Source organism: Pseudophryne corroboree, chromosome 2 (assembly GCF_028390025.1).
Source record: "Pseudophryne corroboree isolate aPseCor3 chromosome 2, aPseCor3.hap2, whole genome shotgun sequence".
Taxonomy (NCBI): domain Eukaryota; kingdom Metazoa; phylum Chordata; class Amphibia; order Anura; family Myobatrachidae; genus Pseudophryne; species Pseudophryne corroboree.
In genome coordinates this window covers 60,756,645-60,770,316 of record NC_086445.1, presented here as the reverse complement: position 1 = coordinate 60,770,316, position 13,672 = coordinate 60,756,645, and the positions used below count along the sequence as shown (strand labels likewise).

Genomic DNA, 13,672 nt, shown 5'->3' with positions numbered 1-13,672 from the left:
CCACCTTCACCTACCCTCTGTCTACCAAGAAACAGCAGGGCCTAGGAAGGCTTTGGCCCTAAGAGATGGGGCCTATTTGTAATTAACTATCCAACTCGCAATGAGACGTGGCTTTGGAAAGTAAACTACCAGAGCAATTCAGCATTGCTCCAAAATCAGATGCAATCTGCAATCCCTGCTTAGGAGACAGTGAAACCTACCACTGCCAGGTCTGCCCACTACACATATGTACCAAGCAGAAGGAGTCTCAGCCTTCAAGTGTACATTATGTACACATATATAGAGGGAAATGTTGGGGAGGGGGTTTGGAACGTGCAGCCTGTTGAAGTGCAGTGCACTCTTCTTCTAATGTCTCTTTTTTCCTTCTTAGTGCAGTGACCCGAGCGAGATGACATCACTGTGCATGTGTGACGTCACCTAACGCACGTCACTATTGTGTCATAGAGCTGCAGAGCTGTGTGGTGAGACCATATACTACTGTATACACGGCATATTCTGCGGATATAGCCACCGCTGTTACCACTGTGTGTACCTCTGTTAATAAATAAACTTGGATGCCTGGTGAGGATCACTTACCAAAGATGTGCAGTCCTTCCCCTCCGCCTTTTCCTATAAATCAGATTTTCTAAGTTATGTGAAAACCACGTAAATAGTAATATAGAAATAGGGCATACTTGCCTACTTCCCGAAACAGCCAGGAGGCTCCCTGAAAATCATATAACGCTCCCGGCCAGTCATCTCAGCATTGTGTAGCGGGGCCATGAAATTGCGGCCTTGATAGTAACGCCCCCTTATCCTCATCAAATTCCCCCTCATGCCGCGCCACATATACCCCACTGAGCCGACCTGGCTGCCTCCTCCCGGAGGGGGCAGCCAGAATGTTGGCAAGTCTGAAATAGTGTGATCAGGGCCGGCAACAGATATCTTGCGGCGCGGTACACGGATATCTCTGGGGCCCCCCTCCCCCAAAACCCCTTGACCCTCCTCCAAATATCCCTACCTGTGCCAATACATGGATCACCAAATACACACACACATGTATATATATATATATATATATAAAGTTGCACTCGCATATTAGATTATCACATCCACTGGGGTGCATGATCCAGAGACTTTACAAATCCAGATAAGGTCCCAAAATACATGTGTAGCTTACAAGGAACGCAAGTCTGGTGAGTGCGTTCCTTGTAAGCTACATACACACACATATATATATATATATATATATATATATATATATATATATATATATATGCACATACAGTGTTCGAAGTGGAAATTTTGAAGTGGGGGTATGGAAAAGTGAAGGTTGTAATTATGCGCGCACCCTGGAAAAGAGGATGTGGCCTCTCAAAAGGGGCGTCTCTTTAAGTGTACTGTACCACACCGTATACCCCTTATACACATTATGCACCACAATAGTAGGACACCTTATACTATCTAGTACTGGTGCCCCTTTCACATTACGCCACACGGAATTATCCTAAAATCACATTACACCACATGGAATGAGACAAAATTCACATTACACCACATGGAATGAGACAAAATTCACATTACACCACATGGAATGAGCCATAAATCACATTACACCACATGGAATGAGCAAAAATTCACATTACACCACATGGAATGAGCCAAAATTCACATTACACCACATGGAATGAGCAAAAAGTCACATTACACCACATGGAATGAGCCAAAATACAGGGACAGGGAGAGTGACAGCAGGGACATAGGGACAGAGAGATGACAGAGGGACAAGGAGAGTGACAGCAGGGACATAGGGAAAGAGAGATGACAGCAGGGACATAGAAACAGAGAGATGACATAGGGACAGGAAGAGTGACAGAGAGAGAGAGAGAGAGAGAGGAAGAACATACAGTAGGGAGCAGGTTAAGATTACCTAATAGGCCGCGGTACGGAGGGGGCTGTGGTCGGCGGTACGGAGGAGGCGGCGGGGGGCAGCTGCAGCGGCGGAGTGGAGGAAGCGGTGGTGGTACGGAGGAGGCGACTGTGGGCAGCGGCGACGACTACTGTGTCTTTCAGTGCGGCGGCTGCTGGGCTCATGGGGGATGCTCGGAGCTCCTCGGTGGCGGCAACAGAAGGGCAGGAGAGAGCCGGAACAAAGCAGCAGTATGCCTTACTACGGCACTGGGACCAGACCAATTGACGAGTAACTGTGGGGGAGGAACTTAGGGGAGGTTGATTGGGACATGCTGATTGACCGTTCCGACCCAGTGAGCGGAGCGGACAGTATCACCATAATTAACAGGCTCTATGGCCACTTTTTTTTTTTTTTTTTTTGCCTGATCCTCGGGGCCCCTCTGATGCTTGGGACCCGGTACGGGGGTCCCCTTTGACCACCCCTGTCACCGGGCCTGAGTGTGATATTAAATAGTGATAGAAAGTTTATTATTTTGCCGTCTCCCTTTTATTGTCCAATTTATAACTACAACTCCCATGCAGCCACACCAAATTCATACCAGGGATGTTAAAGGAAAAACTCCTGCTTGTATGCATTCAGCAGTTTCTTCATGTGATGCTGAGTTCTAGAACATAGGGGGAAATGTATCAAAGCTTGCACAAAGGTAAACTGAAGATAAAGTAGCAACCAATCAGCTCCTGTCAGTTTACAGGCTGTGTTTGAAAAATGACAGGAGATGATTGGCTGGCACTCGCTTCACTTTCTCTCTCTCCAAGGTTTGATACATATGCCCTAAAACTAGACTTACCATACTATCCCTTTAAACCAGGACACTCAGGGATTACACAGGTTCTGTGGCTGATTAAAACCAGGTGAAATGCAGACTTGAAGTCAGCCAGCCACAGAACCTGTGTAGATCATAGGTGTCCCGGTCTAAAGTGATAGTATGGTAATTGGTAAGCCTACCTATAATTACCAACTGCCTGTAAACTGGGTCTTAAGAAATGAGAACTAAAATGAAACAACAATTATATGAGGAAGTTTATTTATACCTGGGATGTTCAGTCTGTCTGGAATCAGTATGTCGTTTTACTAACTGTGAACCCATGTGTTATTATAGCACTGAGGGCCAGATGTACTAAGCCACAGGTTCTCAAACTCGGTCCTCAGGACCCCACATGGTGCATGTTTTGTAGGTAACCCAGCAGGTGCACAGGTGTTTTCATTACTCACTGATACATTGTAAAATATGCACAGGTGGAGCTAATTATTTCACTTGTGATTCTGTGAGGAGACCTGGAAAACATGCACTGTGTGGGGTCCTGAGGACCGAGTTTGAGAACCTATGTACTAAGCCTTGAAATGTGATACATTTCACAGTGAACAAGCACCAGCCAATCAGCTCCTGTCATTTTTCAAACCCAGCCTGTGACATGGCAGTCAGGAGCTGATCGCCTGACACTTTACCGTGAAATGCATCACTCTTCAAAGCTTAGTACATCTCCCCCTCACACCTTACATGCAGTATGTCCTCCCTTCTAGGTGCTATGTGATGTCCCAGGTGTGTCTGTGTGCAGGTGGGACATGCCCCCAAGGTGTGGCCAGGCAGCACATGTATACACTCAGCACCTGCGGCAGCACAGCTACCTGTATATAGCTGGAGTTATGGATATCTGCATCCCTGTCACAGAAGAACTCGTGGACAGTTTTGGTGGAAGTTATCTGGTTAAGTAATTTTAAGGCTACACGTTTGGGGTTCTATGTTGTCATGTTCTATAGACTAAACGTTGCTTTTGTGTTATTTCTTATTATGTGTCGTCTGTTATGTATGATTAGGTATTTACACAGCATGAGTGTAATGGAGTTTGTAGGCAGATCGTGTACATCTCAGCTAATTCCAATGATTATACATTTGTAACTACAGTTGTAATAATATAACTGTGTTTTTCCATTCCATTCACTGCCACCTATATCATTTATTTTATGTATACCTTAGGATACAAGGATTTGTCCAAGGACATAAGGTGCAGACACTAGGACAGAGGTTCTCAAACTCGGTCCTCAGGACCCCACACAGTGCATGTTTTGCAGGTAACCCAGAAGGTGCACAGGTGTATTAATTACTCACTGACACATTTTAAAAGGTCCACAGGTGGAGCTAATTTATTTCACTTGCGATTCTGTGAGGAGACCTGCAAAACATGCACTGTGTGGGCCCCAGAGGACCGAGTTTGAGAACCTCTGCACTAGGACGTAAACTGTGGTTTGTTAGTGAGTCAGCTGACACTCAAAGAAAAATATAGTTGCATTGTATATGGGTCCAATTTGCGGTAACCAATAGCAACCAATTATAACTGAAGTTAGCTTTCATCTATGTAGTACAGATTAGACAGAGGAAGCGAGAATATAATTGCTAACTGCTCTGTACTGAACATATACATTTGAATGCAATGTCTGTAAATAACTAACTCTTGCAGACTGATATGTGATAATCCGTGTATTTATGCTACGTATTACAAGCACATATATGGAAACCTGCAAATTCACAACTTTCCTCCGAGATTACAGCTGAATATTCTTCTGTTCAGTGTATTTGCTGCATGTTATTCGCTGCTCCTCCTAAACATAGGAGTCTATTTAATTAGGAGTGAGGGGGAGTAGTTGCTGTTGTGACCGTGTGGAAATGCAGCCAACGGCACTGCAACTTGCCCAATGGGGCAGCAAAGCAAAATCTGTTGGCTTGAAGTCAACCAGCCACAGACCCTGTGTAATTCATGAGTTGCAGTTTAAAGGGATAGTGGCCCTCATTCCGAGTTGTTCGCTCGGTATTTTTCATCGCATCGCAGTGAAAATCCGCTTAGTACGCATGCGCAATGTTCGCACTGCGACTGCGCCAAGTAACTTTACTATGAAGAAAGTAATTTTACTCACGGCTTTTTCTTCGCTCCGGCGATCGTAATGTGATTGACAGGAAATGGGTGTTACTGGGCGGAAACACGGCGTTTCAGGGGCGTGTGGCTGAAAACGCTACCGTTTCCGGAAAAAACGCAGGAGTGGCCGGGGAAACGGTGGGAGTGCCTGGGCGAACGCTGGGTGTGTTTGTGACGTCAACCAGGAACGACAAGCAGTGAAATGATCGCACAGGCAGAGTAAGTCTGGAGCTACTCTGAAACTGCTAAGTAGTTAGTAATCGCAATATTGCGAATACATCGGTCGCAATTTTAAGAAGCTAAGATTCACTCCCAGTAGGCGGCGGCTTAGCGTGTGTAACTCTGCTAAATTCGCCTTGCGACCGATCAACTCGGAATGAGGGCCAGTATACGGTCAGCCTCTCTGTCAGGAGCACAGTGGAGTTAATTGACTTATAGATCTACAGGTGGAGCTAATTATTCTTGATGCCTTGAAAACAAGCACTGTTGGGTTCCATAAGGACAGGGCAGATGTATTAACCCTCTGTCAGGCGCACCTCTGGGACTCCCGGGCAGGGCCGGCAACAGAAATCTTGGGGCCCCATACACTGATATCTCTGGGGGCCCCCTAGCCCCTCAACTATTCCCCTCAATATAAATGTATGTATGTATGTATGTATGTATGTATGTATGTATGTATGTATGTATGTATGTATGTATGTATGTATGTATGTATGTATGTATGTATGTATGTATGTATGTATGTATGTATGTATGTATGTATATATATATATATATATACACAGATTTTCACAACGGCAAGGGAGATTGCAAGGACCCAGGAGGGACTGACCTTGTCTGTAGGGACATCACATTGGTAAAGCTGCTGTCTGATATTCCCAGTCAGTGTGCCTGGCAGTGCTGTGCCGCTCAGCTCCTCGGAGTCAGCGGCAGCAGCAGAGACGGGCTGGCGCGGGTTCATGCGTAGTGACGCCGCGACGCTGGCAACACAGCACGGGACCAGCTCAGACCAAGTGATGGGGTATGCGGCGGGGGTGGTGTTTGTATTGGGAAGTAATTGTCTGTTAATTGACGTATGGGCGTCCCGGAGTGCACGGGAGCCACAGCTTTCTTAGGCGCTGCCTACACATTTTTTGTGCCCCTGATCCATGGGGCCCCATACGGGTGTCCCCTTTGACCCCCCCTGTCGCCGGGCCTGCTCCCGGGTTCGGTTGCAGTGCGTCTGACAGGCGCCTGTTAGAAAATCGTCATTAGAACCTAATCAACTCAATTCAAACGCTTAAAGTGATCAGTGACCGTCATTAGGACGTACAAAGAGAGAAATCGTAGGTTTTACGGGCCATTTCAGCAGAAAATCTCAAGCAAAAAAGAGAAAACATGAACATGTGTATAAGTTTGGGCGCAGTGTGCCTGAGAGGCCACCCTGGACAACCTACATATTTCTGCAAAATATCCACAACCTTTGTAATTTTCATTCATAAAATGAGCAAAATAAACAATTAATAGATGAAAATAAAAGGAAAAACGAACATTAAAAAGTCAGAGGAGTTTGGGTGCAGTGTGCCTGAGAGGCCAGGAGGGTCACTACTGCACTCCACACAGGCGGCGGGAAAACTGACTAGGGGGGTTTCCAACAGCACCTAGAGATAGGAAGGTACTAGGAGGGACAGGCCCCTGCGCCCCCTTGGGGCTGAGAGGTGAGCGAGAACAGCTTTGCGGCGCCTGTCAAGCCACGGTGCCTGACTGAGGTTTAAGCCTGGAGAAGTGATAAAGCAGTAATAAGTGCAAGGTGATAACTTAGTAATAGGCCCTACACACTGGCCGACATCAGTCAAAGATATGAACGATCTCGTTCATAAATGAACGAGATACCGTTCATATCTTTGAGTGTGGAGGCTCCAGCGATGAACGATGCGCGGCCCCACGCTCATTCATCGCTGGTCCCCCGTCGGCTGTACATGCAGGCCAATATGGACGATCTCGTCCATATTTGCCTGCACTTCAATGCAGCCGGGTGACGGGGCTAGTGAAGAAACTTCACTCCCCCCGTCACTGCCCCTCCGCCGCCGGGTCGGCCGTATCCGCCGCCGGGCAGCTCGGCGGCGGATCGGCCAATGTGTAGGGCCCATTAGGAGCTGATTGGGTGGTGCGTTATCACCTTGCACTTATTACTGCTTTATCACTTCTCCAGGCTTAATACATCTGCCCCAGACTGAGGTGTCTATTTATTAACACTAATTTTTACTAAAATAATGTGAAAAAGGGTGTTTTCTGTTTTCACACCCTTTTCACATTATTTTAGTATCACCTGAATGTATTAAAGGGCATTTGGAGCAGTTTTCATGAAAAACTGCTCCAAACCCTTTAATTCACTTTTTTTTTTTTTTATTAATCCACATCGCATTCCCCATACTTATAATGGGAAATGTGATGTGGCCAAATTTACAACAAAAAAAAAAAAAAAAAAAGAGAAATACAGCCGCGTGCCCTGTGATAATCTCGCCAGCTCAGGCAGGTGAGTTCACAAGGCAGCACTGCGATAATGTGGCATTTTCCCAGCTTACTCTGCCCCTGGCAGAGTGATCAGCTATGTCCGATGGACACACAAGCTGATCACAGTGTAAAAAAACAAAAACAAAAAACAACCCATACTCGCCTGTCCAGGGAGCTGGTGTCCGCTGCTCAGGTGAGCGCTGCCGGGCGCCAGGTCCCCTATGTGCTGCAGTGTGACCCCGGTGCAGTAAAGTGACGCTGCAAAGCGGTAGCGTACTTTACAGCACGGGGGGTCACTGCAGCGCACAGGATCCGGCGCCGGGCAGCCCAGCAGAAGCAGCGCGGACCGGCTCCCTGGATTGGTGAGTATATTGATCTTCTTGGGGGGGGGGGGTCCGTGGCGCAAGGGCGTAGTCGCAATGGGGGGGGGGGGGGGGGGCGCGGCGGCGCATGCGCAGCAGGACATCGGGGTATTTTTTCAAAAAAATACCCTGACGATGCTGCGGAGTGTCATCGTAGGGACAGAGCTTGACCGCAAGCTCTCCTGCACACGATAATTCATACATCCCTGTCAGTACTTAAAGTGGTCCTAGAGAGGTGGTGGAACTCACCCACCCTCCCCACGGTGCCCACGCAATAAAGGCATTGCGCGCGCCGGCAAAAAAGGGGCGTGGTCTCAAAAAGGAAGGGGCGCGGTCACACAATAGTAATAATGCCCACAGTAGTAGCACCCCGTAATACACATAATGCCCACAGCAGTAACGCTTCTTATACAATGCCCACAGTAGTAGTGCCCCTTATGCAATGTCCACTGTACTAGTAGTGCCCACAGTGGTAGTGCCCCTTATATAGAGCCCATAGTAGTGGTGTCCCTTTGCAATGCCCCCAGTAGTAGTGCCCCTTATGTCCCCAGGAGTGATGCCCCTTATGAAGTGACCCCTTTACAATGCCCTCATTAGAAGGGCCCCCAGTAGTAATGCCCTTAATGGTAATGCCCCTGTGTAGTATTGCCCCCAGTAGTAATGTTGCCTGTAGTAATGCCCCAGCAGGGTCGTTTCTTGGGGCAGGCGAGCAGTGCAACCGCACTGGGCGCCCGCCGCGGCACTAACTGTGGCTCCCTGCTTCCCCCTCCTATTTCTCCCCGAGTAACCCGCTTGGGGGGGCGGAGTTTCACGGAATACATCACGACGCAACCCCGTCACTCCGCGAAACTCTCCCCCCCGAGCGGAGTACAGAGGGGGATCCAAGTTAGGAAGAGGGAAAGGCCGGCGCGAGGAGCGACTGGTGAGGCGGGCCGAAGAGCGGTAATCGCCTCTGTAAGTATTCTCTCTCTCTCTCTCTCTCTCTCTCTCTCTCTCTCTCTCTCTCTCTCTCTCTCTCTCTCTCTCTCTCTCTCTCTCTCTCTCTCTCTCTCTCTCTCTCTCTCATTCTCTCATTCTCTCTCATTCTCTCTCATTCTCTCTCTCTCATGGGGACACCTGCCGTAATGTGTGATATGGGGACTCTTGCCTGCCGTAATGTGGGGATTTAATGTATCAAGGGCATTGCTGTGTGTGGCATAATATGGTGAAGGGGGCATTACTGTGTGGGGTTTAATATGGTAGAATTTTTTTTTCCTGTGGTGGTCGTGATCTGTTGGAGCAGGGTCAAAAACTGGATTGTGAGGTAGTCTTTTCAGACGAGGCCATGCCCATTTAAATGAGGCCACACCCATTTAGATGAGGCCATGCCCCCTTGCCGGGTGCGCGCGCAAGTTTTTCTTTTTTATCTAGGTGTGTGTGTGTGGGGGGGGGCACATTTTTTTATGTCATGTGGGGGCGCATTTTTAAATCTCGCACTGGGAGCCAAATTGGCTAGAAACAGCCCTGTGCCCCAGTCATTTAGCCCCCTGTAGTTTAGCCCTAGTAGTTATGCCCCCAGTGGTAATGCCCCTGCAGTTATAACCCCAGTAGTTTACCCCTCCTTTAGTTTAGCCTCCCAGTGGTAATGGCCCTGTAGTTTAGTCCTCATGTAGTTTAGCCCCCCCCTGTAGTTTAGCCCCCAAGTATTAATGCCCCCTGTAGGGTTATGCCCCCTGTAGTTATGCTCCTGTAGTTATGCCCTCCTGTAGCTTGCCCCCAGTAGATGCCCCCCAGTAGTAATGCCCCCAGTAGATATGCGCCCCAGGAGTTTGCCCCCAGTAGATGCCCCCCCAGTAGCAATGCCCCCCAGTAGTTTGCCCCCTGTAAATGCCCATTAGTAGTAATGCCCCTTAGTAGTAATGCCCCTTAGTAGTAATGCCCCCCAGTAGTTTGCCCCCAGTAGATGCCCCTTAGTAGTAATGCCCCCCAGTAGTTTGCCCCGAGTAGATGCCACTTAGTAGTAATGGCCCCCAGTAGTTTGCCCTCAGTAGATGCCCCTTAGTAGTAATGCCCCCCAGTAGTTTGCCCTCAGTAGTAATGCCCTCAGTAGATGCCCCTTAGTAGTAATGCCCCCCAGTAGTTTGCCCCCAGTAGTAATGTCCTCAGTAGATGCCCCATAATAGTACTGCCCCCCAGTAGTTTGCCCCCAGTAGTAATGCCCTCAGTAGATGCCCCTTAGTAGTAATGCCCCCCAGTAGTTTTCCCCCAGTAGTAATGCCCTCAGTAGATGCCCCTTAGTAGTAATGCCCCCCAGTAGTTTGCCCTCAGTAGTAATGCCCTCAGTAGATGCCCCTTAGTAGTAATGCCCCCCAGTAGTTTGCCCCCAGTAGTAATGTCCTCAGTAGATGCCCCATAATAGTACTGCCCCCCAGTAGTTTGCCCCCAGTAGTAATGCCCTCAGTAGATGCCCCTTAGTAGTAATGCCCCCCAGTAGTTTGCCCCCAGTAGTAATGCCCTCAGTAGATGCCCCTTAGTAGTAATGCCCCCCAGTAGTTTGCCCCCAGTAGTAATGTCCTCAGTAGATGCCCCATAATAGTACTGCCCCCCAGTAGTTTGCCCCCAGTAGTAATGCCCTCAGTAGATGCCCCTTAGTAGTAATGCCCCCCAGTAGTTTTCCCCCAGTAGTAATGTCCTCAGTAGATGCCCCATAATAGTACTGCCCCCCAGTAGTTTGCCCCCAGTAGTAATGCCCTCAGTAGATGCCCCTTAGTAGTAATGCCCCCCAGTAGTTTGCCCTCAGTAGATGCCCCTTAGTAGTAATGCCCCCCAGTAGTTTGCCCCCAGTAGTAATGTCCTCAGTAGATGCCCCATAATAGTACTGCCCCCCAGTAGTTTGCCCCCAGTAGTAATGCCCTCAGTAGATGCCCCTTAGTAGTAATGCCCCCCAGTAGTTTGCCCCCAGTAGTAATGCCCTCAGTAGATGCCCCTTAGTAGTAATGCCCCCCAGTAGTTTGCCCCCAGTAGTAATGTCCTCAGTAGATGCCCCATAATAGTACTGCCCCCCAGTAGTAATGCCCTCAGTAGATGCCCCTTAGTAGTAATGCCCCCCAGTAGATGTGCAGCTGCAAAGGAGAAAAAAACAAACAGACAAGATACAGACCATACTTACCAAGCCCCGCTCCGTGTCCGGCCGCTGCAGTCCTCTGGCTGCCAGCTCCTCTGCACTATGGGAGAGATATCATGACGTCTCTCCCATAGCGCACAGTGACAGCGCCGGAAGCCGGAGCTCAGTACTGAGCTCCTGCCTCCGGCTACCGCTGTAGTGCGGGAGACGGGCGTCTGCTGGTAACACAATCTCAGTGGGCGCCCGGCATCTCCCTGCAGCGACGGGGACACATCGCCGGGTTAGGTGAGCCGGAGGAGGCGGAACTGCGTTCCGTCTCCAAGTGGAACTGACGGAACGCAGTTCCGCCCCATTCCGGCTCACTTTAACCCCTGATCCCTGCAATGTAATCAATTATCGCAGTGCGAGATGGGGCGATTTATCACCTGTCATCCGCATCCTGGATGCGGATGGTGATAAATAGACCCCTAAAAGCTTCTAGCAAATGGATTGACAAGATCCTAATAAATCCGGTTGTGTGGTTAGAGAGGCGTGGAGTATTTGCGATATATTTCCAGTGGATTTGGCCTATGCCAGGTCAAATTTACTAAAGAACAAAAGTGAGGTGCCTCTTCTCTTTTTTTTTTTTTTTTTTTTTTTTTGCCAACCTCAGCACAATCCCAGATCTATTATAGCATGCGCCTGACCCAGAGGTACGAAATTTAAATTCTTCCAGGTGGTCCTCCCATTACTATACCCAACTGGTAACATAAAGGTAAAAGACACCCTTTTCTTTTATCTTTGTTTTTTTAATTGTGTCTCACATTTATTTCAAAGCATTATGTACGTTATATACTATTTTTGATAGGTTTCCTGTTGTTGTTATGGTTTATATGGCGCCACAAGGGTTCCACTGTGCCTTAACAAAGTACATAAACAAATGAAATTAATAAAAAAACGGTGACTTACAGGACAAGACAATGCAGGACAAGTACAGGGTATATAAACATTTCCACGTCAGGGGACAGGACACTAAAATGAGCATCGGGAAGGCAGAAACCGAGGGCTAGGTGCCATTCTAGAGAGCATGGAGTAGATAAGACTAAGGGGGAGATTTACTAAGCAGTGATAAGAGTGGAAAAGTGAGCCAGTGGAGAAATTGCCCCATCAACCAATCAGCAGCTCTGTATCATTTTTTTTTCATCCACTAGGGGTCACTGGAGTACTCTTGGGATATGGACGGTGCGTAGCAGGGAAGGCACATTTAAATATTTAAATGAGCAACCCTCCTCTTCCTTCCTCCATACTCCCAGGATCCCCAGTGTTTTTTTTATGTGCCTCAGGGATTTTACTTTTTACACTTTTTTATTTTTTATTTTACAGACAATACCTTCCCCACTTACTAAGAAGTGTGGGTCCGGGATTGTACTGCCTCCAGCCGCTGCTGACACGTGGGCGCTTGTAGGAAAAGCACGGCCGTGTCAGCCAGGCAGCATGCGGTCCCTTCCCCACTTACAGAGAAGTGAGGGTCCGGGATTGAGCTGCCATCTCCTCCACATGTACACGCTGGGTGGAGGAGATTTCAGAGGAGTCATATTTTTTTCTAACAGGCGCTTTCAGCGCTGCTGCTGCAAGACGAAGGAGGAGGCTACATGCGGTTAGCTTCCGCAAGGTTGGTGCACTCCCCCAGTACTGCACGCTCCCAGACATACAGCAGGTGCTGGGAGCGCGGTCTTCAGCCGCTGGCCGCCGCTATGGACACCACGATGGCCGCCCGCTCCATGCTCCCCGCCGCTACATACAGTCAGGCCGCACGTTGTGCTCAGCAGTCGCGCACTGATCACAGTGCGCTCCCGCTGCCCGCTATTCAGCCCAGCCGCGGACAGACAGGCTGCCGCCGCCGGGCTTCTGCATCCGTCCCCCGCTGCTCTCCGGCTCCCTTCCGCTAGCTATGTCAGTGGGAAAGGGGAGAGCACTATGGCTGCACATGGGGAATTCGCGGGACACAGGGTAGGGGGGGGGGGATGATTATACCCGATGTGTTGTGGTGGCTTAGTGGTTAAAGCGCCTGTCTCGTAAGCAGGAGAGTATCTCATATGCACAGGTCCCGATTGCATGCATATGTTATGGATAATATGCATATGTTGTAGTATCTAATATATTCATGGTGATTTTAATTAACACAGATGTATAGATGGCATGTAGATGTTGTAGTATGTCATATATACGTAGGAAGTATATTACATATGTATATCTTGCATATATAGGCGGTAATATGTAATGTATATACCTGATCTGTTGTGACTAACATTACTGTAAGTTGGAAATTGATTTGTATTGTTTATTTCTCTAACGTCCTAGTGGATGCTGGGGACTCCGTAAGGACCATGGGGAATAGCGGCTCCGCAGGAGACTGGGCACAGCTAAGAAAGAATTAGGACTACCTGGTGTGCACTGGCTCCTCCCACTATGACCCTCCTCCAGACCTCAGTTAGATTCTTGTGCCCGGCCGAGCTGGATGCACACTAGGGGCTCTCCTGAGCTCCTAGAAAGAAAGTATATGTTAGGTTTTTTATTTTACAGTGAGATCTGCTGGCAACAGACTCACTGCAGCGAGGGACTAAGGGGAGAAGAAGCGAACCTACCTAACTGGTGGTAGCTTGGGCTTCTTAGGCTACTGGACACCATTAGCTCCAGAGGGATCGACCGCATGGAACCGGCCATTGGTGTTCGGTCCCGGAGCCGCGCCGCCGGCCCCCTTACAGAGCCAGAAGCAAGAAGAATCCGGAAAATCGGCGGCAGAAGACATCAGTCTTCACCAAGGTAGCGCACAGCACTGCAGCTGTGCCCCATTGCTCCTCATACACACTTCACA

At 48.7% G+C, this 13,672-nt stretch overlaps 1 protein-coding gene across 1 annotated transcript in view; it reads left to right on the top strand.

Moving 5' to 3' along the window:
• Positions 1-3,480: 3,480 nt before the first annotated feature.
• The window catches only part of SNX31 (sorting nexin 31), a 231,823-nt gene continuing 221,631 nt past the window's right edge, over positions 3,481-13,672 (top strand). The window contains exon 1 of the mRNA XM_063951353.1: positions 3,481-3,655. Within this exon, the coding sequence (XP_063807423.1) occupies positions 3,515-3,655 (141 nt within the window). The 5' untranslated portion in view covers positions 3,481-3,514. The remainder of the gene's footprint in view (positions 3,656-13,672) is intronic.